Raw genomic sequence first — 18109 nt, 5'->3', positions numbered from 1 at the left:
TACAGTTTTTAACTGTTCATATATAAAGCTAATTTGACTCTTTAAAAAGAATTATTTTACTATGAAATTAAAACATATAATTTAGAAGTTAAACACAGTAAAATGTTTCTAGTTCTAAGTAGAAATGAAATCTTTGGACAGCATAGCGCACTGAAAAATGGGTTCTGCATTGTTTTAAGATCTCACGAAGCTTAGCCATTAACACCACCAGCCAGAAATCAGTTTCCGCTTTCCAGAAAGTCGTGGTTGGTGCACGACTTTCTGTAAACCATGAAGGAGAGCCATGCTGGAGAACGGTGGTGACAAAAAAATCATACAGGCAGCACTTATTTCGTAGCATATAGTGAACATTCGTGTGATGATCTCAACAACAGGAATTATTGTTATTTATTATTAAGTAATAACTGCTTTTTGGTGCATAAACACAAATTGTAAATTTCAGTATGAGTTACTTTACTTATCATTTAGTTTTGAAACAGAGAGAACGCCACGAAAAAACAACCCTGATGAAGAGGCAAACGTGGTTACTCCACACACTCCAGTTAGGTATGCCTTTTCCTGGGTCCAGTTTTCAATAATTGTTTATTCAGTCTGTGTTAGTGCTTCAGACTTGCTCTTTGTTGGACTTTGTATTTGCACAGCCTGTAACAAATGTGTATGGAGGACTGTTTTGTCGATTTATGACTTGCTTATGTTACAAATATAACTTGGTTGTTTTTATGTATAAGAAATATAACTTTAAAAGTATGTCTCGCTCAGAAAGGAGAAACATCTGTTTAATGTTGCATAGCCTAGAGTTACTTTGTGTCCCGTCCGCACTGCTATCCCACTTTGGTTCTAATGATCAGATCCATCTGAGGGCTCCACATGCTTTCCCCCGTTTCTGACCACCCTTGCCACCTTTGTGCAAGTCAGCTCTCTCCTTGAATTTGTTTAGTACCTAACTGATCGTGTCATTCATTTCTTACCACTGTAGCTTTCTCCTACCAATAAATCTGCTTTCCACAGAGCCTGGAAATAATAGTCTGTGAATGTAAATTAAATTGTGTGTGACTGCTGCTTAAACCCTTTGATTGCTTCTACTTGAATTTAGAATACAAAGCTTATTCCTTAACAATACCTAAGACCTTACATGACCTGTTTTCTGTTGCCTAGCCAACCTCGTTTTGTTCTTGATTACTCTGTTGGCCACACACTGGCCTTTTTTCAGTTTTTGAATTGTCAGAGCTCTTTTGTACTTGAGAGCCTTCATACTTGGCATTTTTTTCTTGAAATTCTTCTTTCTGTGGACTGCCATCTGTTCTTCCTTTATGTTCATGATATAACTATAAATCCATTTACATGTTTACATGTTTTCTCACTAATACCAACAATAGCCTTTAAGTTGCTTTCTATATGGACCATGGGTTTTTATTCACAGTTTTAATAATTAAGACCTGCCATGGTGCTTGGTACATTGCAAGCAAGCAGTGAGACTTATCAGCTACAGTAGATATGTGAACAGGCTCGTGACACAAAGTGACACAAAGTGTATGGAATTTGTCTCAAGTGAATTTTACCAAGGGGTAATATTATATAAAGAGGCGCTGAAATGTGGCACAGCATACGGATCTGGGAACTACTAGCTGCTCTGTACTAATTGTAAGATGGGGGATAAACTGCAGGAATAGAAAGCAGGGATCAACTAGTATGCCATCCTCACTTTACCTAGTGCATGGTGTGCTCTGTGTTTTAAATGGATGATAAACACAAGGAAAGATAAACACAGATTTGATTTCTCAGAGAAGTTTTTGTTTGTTTGGTTTCCTGGTGATCAAATTCAAGGCTTTGCACATGCTAAGCAGGTGCTCTATCATTGAGCTACATCCCCAGCCCAGACTTTAGTTTTACAGCTTTACCTATCAGTGGCTCATGGAAGAAAAGTGAAGACAGACAGGTTAGAAACAGGACTGTCAGTGCATCTTAGTGCTTAGAGCACAGTGCACAGGAGGATAACCTGAGGAATTCTTTTCCTGTCCATGCCTCGTGAGTGGGACTCTCTACACTGATCTTTTGGAGTAGTTCAGCTGAGACATGCCAAAGGACAGGACCAAGTGAATAGTGGTAGGAATGAAGGACCAGGGACAGCTGTGACAAATGTGATGCTTTCATGTTTCACATACCAATATTAACAGCATGTATGCAGATTCTAGTAAGCAAAGGGATCCCACGGATTGGGGATCATCCGTTAAAAACATGAGAACACATGGATCTGCCCAAAGCCAGGAAATACAAAAGGAAGAAGGTAAGGGTTGACCTGTGTGGAATGCAGTCAGAAGAACCAGATAGAAGTTCGGCTACAATTAGCTGATAAGGCTTGGAGCCTAGAGCGTAAAGCCAAGAATCTGAGGGAAGGTACCAGTATCAAAAAATAAGTGCTTGAGTCAGTTGCTTCAAAGAAGTCTGCAGTTTTGTTTTTAGTAGTTGGTCATTTGTGGCATTAGTCATTGTGACTTAGATTAATCTCTAGTAACTATAAAAATGTAGTGTGTGAAATATGAAGTATAGAGAAACCTGAGAATGTGGCATGTTTTGTATTATATTTAATCAGCCTTCCAGCCCTAAATGATTTGTGGTTCTTTGCATCCCATACAATGTCTCAAAAGCAAAGCTACAACACCAATCTTTAAAAAACACAAGTGTATGTCTGCATGCAAAGTTATAGAACTGTGGAGGTCCTGAGAAACTGGCAAATTTTATGCTTTAGCAATAGTGACTTTTAAAACTATCACTCTCTTCAGACCCCCCAGAAGAGGGCATCAGATCTCATTACAGATGGTTGTGAGCCACCATGTGGTCACTGGGAACTGAACTCAGGACCTCTGGAAGAGCAGTCAGTGCTCTTAACTGCTGAGCCATCTCTCCAGCCCCAGCAATAGTGACTTTTATGGTTTCTCAAGACCTTACTCTCCTCTTGAAGGAGTAATGAAGGCTCTTTTAATTCTTCACATGAGTTTCTAAGTATCTTACTGTCTTTATTTCAAAGCGTATAAAATTTAAGGATAGACATAGTGGTCCTTTATTTAATCTCCAGATTTGGGAGGCTGAATCAAGAGGGTTGTTGCAAGCTTGAGGCTAGCCTATACTACACAGTGAAGTCTTGGAGAGTGAGGTATTAACATTTAATTGTAATATTTTCTTGAAAGAATAGTATTTTGATGCCAGTTATGTATCCATATAATATGAAAATATAAGGTGTATTTTCTGGAAAACATCATTAGTTTGACAGGTAATTGTCTATTGATACTAATGGTACTTAGTTTTATTAGTAAGTGTATCAGTTCTGCAATTATACTTCATGATACTACTTTTCTAAAAGGCTTAAGTAATCTGTAATTTTTAAACTATACATGGTAAGCGGATTTTATTTTATTTAGAACTTATTCAAGATACATGGAATATATGGTATGTTAAGAGATGTGCTTAATAGGATGCCTTTACTAGTGTTTCCATTTTTCATAATTGTTTTGGCTATCCTGAGTCTTTTGGATCACCACATGAATTTTAAGATTATCATTCTAACTTCTGCAAAGAAGTGCATTGGGATTTTGATGAGGATTCCATTGGATCTAAAGATGGCTTTTGAGAGGATGGTGTCATTCATAAGCCCATGCTCCCACTTCACCTAACTTTTGACAAAGGCCAAAATATACCCTGAAGAACAGACAGCATCTTCAACAAACACTACTGGTCACACAGAAAATGAAAGTAGTTCCATATCTTGTACCTTGCACAAAATTCTGGGGTGAGTTCCTCCCTCCTTTACTTCCCTCAGTGCACTGTGACTTAGGATGTGTAATCCAGATTACATCCACCCCCCAAAGGGATATGTGATAGCTGTGCTTCATTCTTCCTCATTTTCTTTCTTAGTGGCTTAATGCTTCTTCCTCTGTTTTCTTCTCTAGGACTGTTATGAATACTATTCAACAATTAATGGTGATTTTAAATTCTGCAAGTGATCAGCCATCAGAAAATCTGATTTCCTACTTCAATGTAAGCCATATGTAAAATATCACTTGTGATATCTTAAAAGAAAATTGAAATTAGAAGCTAAAGTACTAAGTATATTTTAAAACACTTATTTTTTTTAATCCAAAATGTACTTATTTGGTATTTTATTTGTTGCTCTTTGAACTGCTCCAAATTTGATGGTTATTTTATTTAAATATTGTTAAGTTTTTCTTATGTTTGCTACTTTCCTTGCAACTGAGGCACTTCCCTCTAAGACACTCTCTTTTTCCATCCCCTTCCTTCCTTCCTTCCTTCCTTCCTTCCTTCCTTCCTTCCTTCCTTCCTTCCTTCCTTCCTTCCTTCCTCCCTCCCTCCCTCCCTCCCTCCCTCCTTCCTCCCTCCCTCCCTCCCCCTCCCTCCCCTCCCCTTCCCTCCCTCCCTCCCCTCTTCCCTCCTTCCTTCCCTCCCCTTCCCTCCCTTCCCTCCCCTCCATCCCCTCCCCTCCCTCCCTTCCCCTCCCCCCCTTTCCTTCCCCTCCCCCTCCCTCCCCTCCCCTTTCCTCCCCTTTCCTCCCTTTCCTTCCTTCCTTCCTTCCTTCCTTCCTTCCTTCCTTCCTTCCTTCCTTCCTTCCTTCCTTCCTTCCTCTCTTTCTCTCTATCTTTTTGAAGCAGGATCTCACCATGTAGCCCTGGCTGGCCTAGAACTGGATGTGTAGATCAGTCTGGCCTTGAACTCATAGAAATCTCCCTGACTCTGCTTCCCCAGTGCTGAGATTAAAACTATGTGTCACTTCTTTTTTTACTCCCTTTTCCTTTCTTCCCTTTCCTTTGTCTTCCTTCACATTGTATATGGATCTATCTGCATATATGTGTGTTTGTGAAGTCTAGGGTTCACCATCTGGTGTCTGTCTTCTGTAGTTCTTTACTTCATTCCTAAAGACAGATCTCTCACTGAACTTGAGCTCACCGAGTGCTATACCAGCTGTCAGTGAGCCCCCAGGATTGGGTCCTCTCATTTCTGCATCCCACTTCGAGATGGCAGATGCATGCTGCCACATCAGGTTGTTGGCTGAGATCCAAGCTTAGGATCGCATGGTTGCATAGCAAGTACTTTACCCACTGAGCCATGTCCCCAGCCCATCTTTTCTCTCTTTCTGTTTTCTACTACTGCTCAATATATATGCTTTTTCTTACTAAATTTAAGGTAGAATACACAGTAATGAGACTCATGTCATATTCAGACATATAGCTCACTATATATTATAATTTATCTATTCCTCAGTTCTCTGAAATACTATCTTCCTATTTTTAAGATCCCATTGCTGCTAAGTCTTCTGTGAGTCTAACTATTGTTTGTTTTAGTTTCTATTAGCTAATAGGACTTACCTTTCACATAGCCCTTCCCATTCCTAGAAGACCCTAAATTTAATATTTAAAAGCTCATGTTGTCTTTCCCTCAGAAACACAAGACAGAAAGAGTGGTGACTGGTGACTGGCATCTACGAGTGGTCCCCTCATTTCGTGTCTTACTTAAGGGTTAAGTGACAGGGAAATTTATAGTCATGCCACACCTGGCTGGGAGCCTTTACAAATGAATTAATATAATTAAGTGCCTTTTATACTTGCGAATGCTCTGTCTCATACTGGAACCAGTCTTTAGCATAGTATGTTGTTCTCTTCTACTGTATAATCCAGAGATTAGCAGAACAAGTTCTGTCATCCATAATAATTGTTCAAATATGATTTTATTTGCCCAGCTTCTATAAAATAATAATTCTATAGGCCAAGAATATTTGCCATATATCTACCCAATTGCTTACAGCTTTTAGCAAGGATAATGTAGATACTAAAGAAATTAATCTCTCGTCCAATATTTTCTTGAATACTTGCTCCCATCTTTGAAGTAGGTAGGAGCTCCCTTTTATTTGAGTTACTTTAGTTAAACAAGAAATTCTGTCTCAGGGACATTTTCTTAAGGAGAATTTATAGCTTAGCTTTTTAATGAGTTTGAAGCTTCATGCACTGTCAGAAGATAATTGGTGTGTAGATGACAGACGGGCTCAAGGCAAACATTGTGGAGACCATGATGGATTGTGTGAGTGTGTGTGTTTGTGTGTGTGTGTCTGTGTGTGTGTGTGTGAGTGTGTGTGTGTGTGTGGTTTTTTTTATCCTCCTCATCTTCCTCCTTTTTCTTTTTGGTTTGGTTTTTCCCTCTTTCTTCTCTCCCTTCCTTCCTCCTTTTCTTCATCCATCCATCCATTCATACATACTTATATCCACCCATTTTGTCCTCAAACTCATTATTTAGCCTATGCTGGCTTTGAACTCAAAATCTTCTTGCCTCCACCATAGCTGGAAATTTTACTTCTTTCTATATTCAGTTGTCTTCATTTTTTTCTTTTTTGGAAAAAAATAATTCCATCTTTCCTATACATAAAGTCTTAGAAATTATGCAAACATTTTGACATAAATAATATTACACTGGGAAATGGTGTCTTTGTTTGTGTGTGTGTGTGTAAGTATAATGTTCCTAAGATTAGTATGCTATTTTCCTTAGGAAATACAGAGTTATTGACATTCTATGTGCGTTACATTTTTAGTGTCACTGTGCAAAAAGAATTATAATCTTAAATTTAGAAAGTTTATTTTTAGTATATTTTGAATGTGTATGAGACATCAAGATTATAAAATATAAAATTAGTCTGATTATAGGAGACAAGAATGTTTGTAACACATTTTAGTATAGCATAGTATAGGTTATAGACTATTATAATATATCACTTGTAATTATTCTCCTGACTTGTGTACCTGAAAATACAAGTAAATGATTTTCCTAATTCTGCATTCTCTTCAAGAACATTTCACTAGGAAAAGAAACAAAACTCAAATCTTGCTTTTACTTCTTCATTTGCTTTTGAGTAGTAAGGTTATATACATTTTTAAAAAGTATTTTTTAAAAACTTTTTTAAAAGTTTGGGGGTTTTTGTTAGTTTGTTTTTATGTATATGGTTGTTTTTGCCTGCATGTATGTTAATGTACTATGTGCATGCAGTACCTGCAGAGGCCAGAAGAGGGCATTGGAACCCCTGGGACTCGAGTTACAGAGGGTTTTAAGCCTCCATGTTAATGCTGGGAACCAATCCATGTCCTTGGAAAGCCAGTACTCTAACTGCCTAGCATCTTTCCAGGCCACTAAAGCAATTCATAACTGAGGATACTTTATGAGAACATATGATAGATGGAAAGGCTGAGAGATATGTTTTGTCTATAACCTTTATTTGTTTAAAACAGCTCTTCTTAACCTGTAGGTTGCAACCCCATTGGGGGTTGCATATCAGATATCCTGTATATCAGATATTTACATTATGATTCATAACAGTTGGAAAATTAGTTATGAAATAGCAACAACATTGTATGGCTGGGCAGACACCACAACATGAAGATCTGTATTAAAGGGTTACAGCATTAGGAATGTTAAAAACCACTGGCTTAAAATTTCAATAACAGCCGGACAGTGGTAGTGCATGCCTTTAATCCCAGCACTTGGGAGGCAGAGGCAGGTGGATTTCTGAGTTCGAGGCCAGCCTGGTCTACAAAGTGAGTTCCAGGACAGCCAGGGCTACACAGAGAAACCCTGTCTCGAAAAACCAAGAAAAAAAAAATTCAATACCAGTGTACTGAATACTTTTCGTGTCTGACAAGCAGTGGGATTGCACGCTGACTGGTCACATTCTATAGTGTCACATTCTGTAGTGTCAGTTGCTTTGTTAGAGTAGAAGTGTTTACGCCATAACTTCAATAGTTATTTCTGTTTATATTTCTTAAAGAATTGCACAGTGAATCCAAAAGAAAATATCCTAAAGAGAGTAAAGGATGTTGGGCACATCTTTAAAGAGAAGTTTGCTAACGCTGTGGGCCAGGGCTGTGTTGACATCGGAGTACAGGTAACTTGAGGCGCATCTATTGGTCCTTAGAGTAGAACTCACCAGCTGCTGCCGTCCGTGCTGCGGTGGTGCTGTGTAGTGGGATAAGGTAGTGGCAGATGGTCTGTTGCGTTTGCTGCTGCTCACGGGAAACTTTAGGAAGGTGAGAACCACTGGGTTAAATGATTATGCACAAAATTCTTTTGAGTCCATGTAGCACTTAAAGGAATAGTCTTGTGTGTAAATATCTGTAATTCAAACACCAATTTTTCTTTTTACTTTTTCTTTTCTTTTTTTAGTTGATGAGAACTAATCATTTGTTTAAAACATTTACTGATTCAATCAACTTCAGTTTTTTGTTTGTTTTTATTTTTCTCTTTTTGGCCTGTGCTAGTATCATTGAGTTTTACAGACAGAAACTATTCTTTTAATCTTAGCTATTTCAAAAATCAATATTCTGCATCACCAAAAGGATTATACTAGATGTGTAAAATGTTTAAAATAGTTCCGGGCACGTCGTCTGTAGGGAGCAAGTGACAAAAGCTAGATGTGAGCGGGGAAGCATCAGCCCCCAGACAGACTACACTGGTTACTGGGGGTGCTCAGCACGAGTGCATAGTGAGCCCAGCACAGCATATATACACTCAGTGTATAGTGAGCCTGAGACTGTAAACAAACGGGCCTTTGTGATCTCCTGCTAGCCGGATTCCTAGAAGGAGCAGAATGTGTTTCAATAAAAGACTTTAACAAAATTCAATTAACTTTTTGACTTTCTGAAACAGTAAAATCTTATTATTTTTCCTTTTGTTTGTAGCGATATAAACTTGGAGTCCGATTGTATTACCGTGTGATGGAATCCATGCTTAAATCAGTAAGTTAAAGGAAACAAAATAGTAAAAAAAGAAAAAATTAATGCTGACACAAAGAAAGCTTCAATTAAAAGTTTTTTAAAAATTATCTGTTTTAGGAAGAAGAACGTTTGTCCATTCAGAATTTTAGGTAAATATTTTCTCGTTTTAATAAAACAATTTCTTTCTATAAAAGCCCTATTTAAAATTATTCACTCTTTCTCCTTTTAGCAAACTCCTAAATGACAACATCTTTCATATGTCTTTATTGGCCTGTGCTCTTGAAGTTGTAATGGCTACGTATAGCAGTAAGTTAAATTCTAATAAATAAGCATTGTAGCTTAATTTAAACAAATTCTTAAGTTGTGTTGTGGTTTTGTGTTGTTTTGTTTTTTGTGTGTAACTGTGTGGTGAGAAGGAAAAGTCATACTGTAGATCAATATATGCTGAACAATGTAATTGGCAGTTACAGCTATTTAAATGGTTTAACATGTCAGTCAGTTAAGTCATCTGGGGGATAGAATTTTATGAGGCTTCTGCGCACTGAGTGTATTGAATTCAGGAAAGGTAGCTAATGAAACGGCTACAAAGGCTTGTGAGCATGTAAAGTGCCACAGAGTATTGAAGAACAGCAGTGCTTCTGTGCCCCGCTGTTATGATGCCTCTGTGCTCATGAGACCAGGAGCAGGAGTCTACCAGAAACTGAATACTTCCTAATTGGTTGCTGTTTTTATAATACCTATGACAATTTAATGATCATAGAAAATAACAATAAGGCTCATAACTTTTTTAAAAAATAATCTGAAAAATATATTACTTTTCTTTTTTAATATATTACTTTTCAAACATTGTTGCAAATATTAAAATGTTTCACTTGCAGAAACAAAAGAGGAAGAGTTATCTAAAGATAGATAAATAGATAAAGGAATTTAAATTAGTAATCACTGAAACTGAATCTTCATAACTGCAATCTGTACATTTTTAAGAGAAATCATTTTCTAATAAAGCTAGCAAATTCTCTTCCATTTCCTTTTGAAGTGTTGAGAACTGAACTCAGGACGGGGACTAGGCAACCCAGCTCCCTCATATTTACTGGTTCTAAGAAAGGATCTCAGGAGTCATTGAATTCAGTCTGTAGACTGACCAGGTTTTGAACTTGTAATTCTCCTGCCTTAGCCTCTTGAGTATCTGGCATTATAGGCCTGCAGCATCGGGCTCAAAGAAGGGCCTCGCTATGTAGCCCTGACTGTCCTAGAACTCAATATATCTGTAGACCAGACTGGCCACAAACTCAGAGATCCACCTGGCTCTGTGGGATTAAAGGCAAGCACTGCTACTGCCAGGCTAATTAGCAGAATCTTAAAAGCATCACTAGTCATCCTTTAAAAGAATTCTTTTATGTTCGTGAGTAAACTGTAAACTGTAGTTGTCCTCAGACACACCAGAAGAGGGCATCAGATCCCATTACAGATGGTTGTGAACCACCATGTGGATGCTGGGGATTGAACTCAGGGCCTCTGGAAAAGCTGTCAGTGCTCTTAACCTCGAGTCATTTCATCCTAACCAAGCAGTAATGGTAGTTAAAGTGGATATTATAATGAATTGCTGGTAAGATACCTGCCTGGGTGTTAGTGTAGGGCATGTAAACTTGTGCAAATCTTATAGAAATTATGATTCCTATCTCTAAGGAGAATGTGTGCACATACACTTAAAAATTTGGAACCCAGTTTCTTGAGAGTCTGTAGACCACAGAATAAGAAATACCTGCTGTGTAAATAAAAAGTGCTTACCCTTTTTTTCTATATGTTGGTTTTGTGTGATAAGATCTTCCAAATCTCATCATTTCAGACAATAATATTTCATATTGACACATTTTTTCCTCTTGTTTTTAGGAAGTACATTACAGCATCTTGATTCTGGAACAGATTTGTCCTTCCCGTGGATTCTGAATGTACTTAATTTAAAAGCCTTTGATTTTTACAAAGTGATTGAAAGTTTTATCAAAGTGGAAGCCAACTTGACAAGAGAAATGATAAAACATTTAGAAAGATGTGAGCATCGAATCATGGAATCCCTTGCATGGCTTTCAGTAAGTGATTAGCTAAGTAACTGAAGGTATTCCTGTGTAAGTGACCTGTTAGGGAGCAGTTGTTTATTTAATGAATCACCTGTGGAATATTGGAATGGCCTGAGTGTGGGTGGGTGTGAGTTCCTGAGTGTGAGTGCAGGTCTGGGAGCTGCTGCTTGTTCTGCTGTGAACAACAGGCCAGCTGGCCTGCTGAGCAACTTTTCATCAAAGTCGGCGCTTTGAAGTCAAAGTCTTGAGGGTTGAGGTAATTTATTTAAAATCCAAGTTCATAATATAAATGTTTACACTTCGAGGGGCAGTGGTGGTGCACGCCTTTAATCCCAGCACTTGGGAGGCAGAGGCAGGAGGATTTCTGAGTTCTAGGCCAGCCTGGTCTACAAAGTGAGTTCCAGGACAGCCAGGGCTATACAGAGAAACCCTGTCTCGAAAAAACCAAAATAAATAAATAAATAAATGTTTACACTTTTCAACAAAATTAAAAGATTATGTACATTTTTCTGTTTTATCTGTTTGATCATTTTGTTTTAGTCATAAAGATAATAATCTGAAGTCCACACTATTATTTAATGGTAGATACCATTTTTATATCATTATAGGAGTGGAAATTATGTGCCATGGGCAGTTAGCTATAGAGCATGCAAGCTACTTTTGTTTTAATAAAGGCAATAAATCCTATATATTCCCCTAAAGTGCTGTTATATTCTTCAAGTCTACTTTACTAGGTAAGACCTTGTGGTTTACCAGATTTTCAGATTTTAAAATAATAATTCAAACCATGTTGCATAATAAGAATACTTATTTTGAACATTGATATGAAATGAAAGAAATTTCAAGTTTTGGAGAATCTTCAGTTTAGAATTTTTTGGATTAGGAACACTCAGCCAGTGAAAGTCTATGAAAATATTTTTATTTTTTATATGTTGTTAATGTCTGTCTGATTTTTAAATTATAAAATCATGAGATTGATAGTAGATAACATTAAGATGAGTCATGATATTGTCATGATGTAAACATGATATTGTGTATTTTTCCTGTAAGAATGATTGCTATTATATTGGAAAATATATCACATGGATATACTTAAGCTTTAACAGACCTTAAAAAACTGAAATTTGGGCTGGAGAGATGGCTCAGTGGTTAAGAGCACTTCCAGAGGTCCTGAGTTCAATTCCCAGCACACACATGGTGACTCACAGCCATCTGTAATGGGACAAAGACAGAAACAGTGTACTCACATACATAAAATAAACAAATAAATCTTTTTTAAAAACTGAAATTTTGGTTCCTGAGAAATTAAGAGCACTGGTCCAAAATTTCTGAGTTCAATTCTCAGCAACCACATGACGGATCACAATATCTGTAATGAAATCTGGTGCCCTCTTCTGGTGTACAGCTATGGGGGGGGGGCTTGAGGAGGGGGTAGGGGAAGGGCAAGGGAGGGTCCGTATCTCCAGCCCAAATTTCAGTTTTTTAAGGTCTGTGAAAGCTCAAGTATATGTGATATATTTTATAATTTTCCAATAAAATGGCAATCATTCTTACAGGAAAAATACACAATATCATGTTTATATGACATGACTCATCTCAGTTATCCACTTAATCTCATAATTTTATAATTTAATCTCAGGTGACAAATTAGATGAGGTTTTCATTAACTCATGAGTGCAACTATGTAATGAATACTCAGGTCAAGACCTACAGCAACTTTTGATTCTGTATCATTCATATATACACATAAATATATATACATGTATATGCATGTACATATATAAATATATATACACACACGTGTATATGTGTATATATATGTGTGTATATATATGTGTGTCTGTTTGTGTGTGTGTGTGTGTAGGTGTGTGTGTAGGTGTGTGTGTAGGTGTAGTGCTAAAACCTGATGAGAATGGACTCACATTGTATTGTTGATGGTAGGTGGGATCAAATGAAGTACTAATTATTTTCATCTCTCCCCTAAAATATATGTGCCTATGTTCATGTACTGGGGATTGAACCCAGACCATAGAGTGTCTTCCTTGGTCAGCTCCGTTCAGGTGTCTGCAGCATCCTCTGGTCTCCATGGCAACTTAGGCTTAGCTTTCATATCTTCATATATTATTAGCCTATCAGAGCCTCCTTGCAACTGAAGACCAAGTGTTCAAAACATGAGAATATGGAAGACATTTTAAGTCAAAGCAGGTGTATTATGACTCCAAAATGTTTGAGTTGTCCACTTTTAATATGGGTTCTAAAAAAAGATTTATTTATTTTTCCTTTATCCATATTAATGTTTCTTTGCTTGCATGCATGCATGCATATTTATATACCACATGCATGCCTATTAGATCCCCCAAAACTGGAGTCATAGATGGTTCTGAGCCACCATGTGGGTGCTAGGGATAAAATCAGATCATCTGCAAGAGCAACTCATACCCCTGCTGCTGAGCCCAGGAGTTGTCAGTTTAATTCCTACAGTCACATTTGTTTCTGCCAGAGCACGAACGGGTTTTCTCTGCCTTTGACTCACCGTGTCTCAATATTTCACTTTGCTTCTTGTCAGAACATTTATCTGTGGTCATACTTCCTTTACAGACTCACTGTGTTTAATGCCTACAATGTCTAAAGTCATTTATTGCCTTTGTATCTTATTAGATGACTTATTATATATAAACCACTTAAGACAGTGTATGGGGCCTGATGATAGCAGAGGTAGCAGTTAATTATATAAGGATTAGTAAGGGACAGGGGTGGTCAATTTACAATGATATCCAGGTTTCTGGCTTGTGTAACTCAGTGGTAGTGTCATTTAAGAAAATAGATAGTCTGGTTGTATGTAATTTTCTTTTTTTTTTTTTTTGGTTTTTTTTTTTTTTTTTTTTTGGTTTTTTGAAACAGGGTTTCTCTGTATAGCCCTGGCTGTCCTGGAACTCACTTTGTAGACCAGGCTGGCCTCGAACTCAGAAATCCGCCTGCCTCTGCCTCCCGAGTGCTGGGATTAAAGGCGTGCGCCACCACGCCCGGCTCGTAATTTTCTTTAGGATAAACTGCAATTTATTATATTGAGTTTAAAATAATTTTAGGCCATTCAAATTGAGGTCAGTTGTAGCATGTGTTGAGCTTAGGAAAGAATCTTAGGCTAGGAATATGAATGTGAAAGCTACCACACATATATATAATAAACATTGCCAATCTTTACTGCCAAATTATCTTATGCTGGCCAGTTTGGTAAGCACTTTCTGAATGTTACTACAGTTTTAAAAATTGATCACTGCATTCTGATAGTAGTCTACCAAGTGGTAATATTCTAGATGAGGAAATGAATACCTAGAGAAGCTTGTTATATTTCCCCAGACCATACAAGCTAAGTGGCAGAGGTTCCGTTTGAATCCTGATGTGCTTTGTCCAAGGCTGAGTTAATTAACTTTAGAAAATAGGTAATATTAATTAAGGAGATAATGTAATTTGGGGAAAGAAGGCTACAGATAAAAGGCCAAGGAGCTCTAAGATCAAAAGGATGCACAGGAAAGAAAATATTCCGACTACAAAAGAAAGTGAAATTGAACACCGAGAGAGGAGTTAAAAGCATGAGTGGGAGAGTGTACAGTCTCAAGGAGTGCATGCCTACTTCAGACACGGTAGAAGCATCCAGAAGGATTGAGAACTCTAGCAGCAAGGAAGTCCATAGTCAGAATAGAGAGGACTAGTAGATGGACTAGTCACAGTGAGCTAAGAGTACAGAGAGCAGAAGTGGCATACCACTATGGCAGTGCCAACCCAGGGAAGACTGTCTTTTAACACTGAAGAGAGAGAGCAGGATGTGGTGGTGCACGCCTTTAATCCCAGCACTTGGGAGGCAGAGGTAGGCGAATTTCTGAGTTCAAGGCCAGCCTGGTCTACAGAGTGAGTTCCAGGACAGCCAGGGCTAACTTGAAAAACAAAACAAAACAAAACAAACAAACAAACAAACAAAAAACCTGAAGAGAGAGGATGTAATGTTATGGAAAAAAACAAAAAACAACTACAGTGTTTTCTATTGCTAGGAAGTGGTAGTGCAAATGGTTGTTTTATGTTGCCCATGATTTTGTGAGACAGGCTTTGGGAATAGCTTACAGGTACTTGCTGTCTGACCCTGTGGTACAACAGTCTGGGCCAGTAGCTCTGCCGCTGAGATCTTCACTGCTGGGCTTAGGTTTTACTGACCCTCTCACACCTGATTCTTCCTGGCTCTGCATCCCACCCCATTAGCCCTCTGGTCTAATATGAATGCTGTGCTTCCTCAGAGAATTTTGGTTTTAGAGTAGGCACACTTCTGACATAGAAGCTGGCCGCAAAAGACTTCTAAGAGGACCACATCTGGAATTTGCATGCTGGTCAAAACAGTCACAGTGGTTGCCAACTTGAGGGGACGGAGGAACAGATGCCACCTCCTGTTTAAGGAGAGTCAAGGTCACATTTCAGAAGAGCTTGTGGGTTGCAAAACACTGCTGTGGCAAATGGGAAAAGTGGGGAACACTCAAGTAAGCCTGCCCTGGCAGGAAATTGAGGACTCAGGTCTCCAGTTAATAGCTTTTCTTTTTTTTATTTATTTGATAAAAATGGCTGAGTGGAGAGGCTGAAGTGGCACTGAAAAGTTTGAGGGTGCTTACGGTTGGCAGTTGTTACTATGGGACTTGATAGAAAGAGTGGAGTGGACTGGTGAAGGACAAAAGAATCGCCCTGCACACTTCCAGGCCATTTTGAGGGCAAAAACGAACTCTCTGCAGTTGTACCACAGCGATGTATGGTGGCATTCTTTCCTCAGAATCACCTTGCAAGATTAGAAAAGGTGAGTTATTAGGTGCAGTCAGGCCTTGGAGTACAGCTATGGAGGTGCAGTAGAGCAACGGTGCAGCCAGGGATTGGAGGGCGTTTGCCAGCGAGTTTAGGGTCAAGATTGGAAGTTGTACCTGCATGGACCCTAATGAAGTATAGATTTATATCAGCAGAAATGTTTGGCGACATTTGAAGTGATGACGTGATTGACAGAAAAATGAGAAGTTTCAGTGTAATATTAAGAAACAGGCATTTTTCTATTCACAGAAATGATCTCAGGAGAGAGCAAACTGAATAGGAATGGAGATGAAGACTCTGCAAAGAAGAGATTCAGGAACTAAGAGACTGAGAGAGTCAGAGCCACCCGGGCAGGACATGTGTAGCAAGGAGCAATGGGAACAAGGGACTAAGATTTCTGTGCAGAGGGGCCTAGGTGGGCAGAGGCAAAGGCCTGGGAAAGTTAGACTTGTAGTGCTCTTTGTCTGAGCTGCTAATCTCTATGAACAATGCTCTGTCTGGTGATGCATTGTGCAACAGCTGTCTCACGTAGGAAACGTGTTTCAGCTTTCTTCCGTTAATAGCGGTATGGCTCTCTCTTCCTCTATTTAGTTTGTAACTTATTTGTGTCATTTTCGTCAAGTGAGTATCTTCATAAGGCAGTGCATCATTGGATCTTGATCCAGGTTTTTATTGTCATCAGTTAGATAATAATCTTTCTTTGAGACATTTGAAATATTTCATTTCTCTATCTCTCATCTTTCTCTTTCCTTTTTTGTCCCTTCCCCCACTTCCTCTATTCTCTCTGAGTTTTATTTGTTGTGTGTTTGTTTTTTTGTTTCTGTTGAGGCAGTGTCTCCTGTAACGTGTTTGTGCTGCAGTCATTGTTGAGAACAGTCTTTCTGCCTTGTGTCCCAGCTTCTGGGATTATAAGCATGCCGCCACGCTCAGCTTCTAGAAGTCTGCATCAGTGTGGTTAGTAATATGGCTGGAACTCAGCTCTCCTGGTGCTGTCTTCCTCTTAGCTGTCTCCTTGTTCATTTTCCTCCTTTTGGCCTTCTTCTGCATTGAATATTTTAATCCACTTTATCTTCTCTGTAGGCTTACTACTTAGACTCCTTCATTTTATTTTGTAATTAGTGGTATTAATTTAAGATTTATAACATGTGGCCTTAATATCTCAGTCTACTTTTGAATATTATTTTACAACTTTCTGTGTAGTGTAAGGATCTAGCAGCCAGGTGTACAGGACACAGTACCTTACTCTGGAGGCAAAGGCAGGAAAATTACTTCCATCTAGAAGTTCAGGGCCAGCCTGGGCAGCAGAGTAAAACTTTGTCTTAAAAACAAAATAAATAATGAATTAACTAACTGAAAAATAAACAAACAAACAAAAGGAAGGGTGGTGGATAAGAATGGGAAAGAGAAACATTTGAGCAGAATACTTACCATTTGTCTCCCAGCTTTGGGGCTGTTACTGTAGTACATATTATCCAACCAGAAGTTATAAAAACAATGCACTGGTGTTAGCTCTGCTGTAACTCATCAGTTCTTTTCCCTCCATCCGCCTTCCTTCCTTTAAGCCCTGATGGCCTACAACTCTATAAGCCAGGCTGACCTCAATCTCACAGCGATCCACCTGCCTCTGCCTCCTGAGTGTTGGGATTAAAAAAGCACGCAGGACCATGCTAAGCCTATTGCTTGTCTTTTAGAGAAAGAGAGGGAATAAGATATAAATAAAAAATAAAAATGTGAGCACTGAGGAGACAGAGGCAGGTGGATTTCTAAGTTGAAGGCCAGCCTGGTCTACAAAGTGAGTTCCAGGACAGCCAGGGCTACACAGAGAAACCCTGTTATTTTTTTTTTTTTTGGTGGGGGGGAGTATTTTTATTTATTTACATGTTTTTCTTTCTGGTGTCCTTTATTTTTCACAGAGATTTAGATTTTCATCTGATTTATTTTCCTTCTTTCTCCAAGAACTTTTTATTCATTCATTTAAATTTTTGTGTTCACATTTATCTATAAGGACTATTTCAACTTTTGTGTGGCTGGAAAAACAGGTCACTTCATGCTTGGAAGCTATTTGACTAAGCATAGAAATCTAGGTTACAGCTTTCTTTTCCTGTTTAAACAAGCTGCTACACTGTCTGGGTAAGTCACTGTGGTGTGTTTCTCTGCTGGGGAAGACTTTCTCTCTGGCTCCCTGTAAGGTTTTCTTCCTATTGTTGGTTCTTATCAGTTTTCCCATAACATGCCTTTTTATCTTTTCTCTGCTTTGGGTGTGTGAAAGTGTAGCTTTTATCACTCTTGGACAGCTAGGCCCTTATGTACAGGTTAGGATATTTTTATTGACCGATCTACCTTTTCTTTTGAGGTCCCACTCTTTTATATGTATGTTAAGTTGCTTGTGGTTGTCTCACAGCTGGCTGTTGCCACGCCCCTCCTCCTCTTTTAAAG

The 18109-nt window shown here is 38.5% G+C and overlaps 1 protein-coding gene across 2 annotated transcripts in view; it reads left to right on the top strand.

The window, feature by feature from the left end:
• Positions 1-18109, top strand: part of Rb1 (RB transcriptional corepressor 1) — a 131354-nt gene that overhangs the window by 52189 nt on the left and 61056 nt on the right. For both annotated transcript variants that reach the window (XM_085828760.1, XM_021181654.3), the window contains exons 11-17: positions 469-546; positions 3945-4032; positions 7817-7933; positions 8727-8783; positions 8880-8911; positions 8992-9068; positions 10653-10849. In XM_085828760.1, the coding sequence (XP_085684886.1) occupies positions 469-546; positions 3945-4032; positions 7817-7933; positions 8727-8783; positions 8880-8911; positions 8992-9068; positions 10653-10849 (646 nt within the window). The remainder of the gene's footprint in view (positions 1-468; positions 547-3944; positions 4033-7816; positions 7934-8726; positions 8784-8879; positions 8912-8991; positions 9069-10652; positions 10850-18109) is intronic.

This window comes from Mus caroli, unplaced genomic scaffold (genome assembly GCF_978045245.1).
Source record: "Mus caroli unplaced genomic scaffold, Mus_caroli_1 scaffold_12, whole genome shotgun sequence".
NCBI lineage: Eukaryota > Metazoa > Chordata > Mammalia > Rodentia > Muridae > Mus > Mus caroli.
The sequence above is the reverse complement of the archived record's forward strand: the minus strand, read 5'-3'. Positions and strand labels throughout refer to the sequence as shown.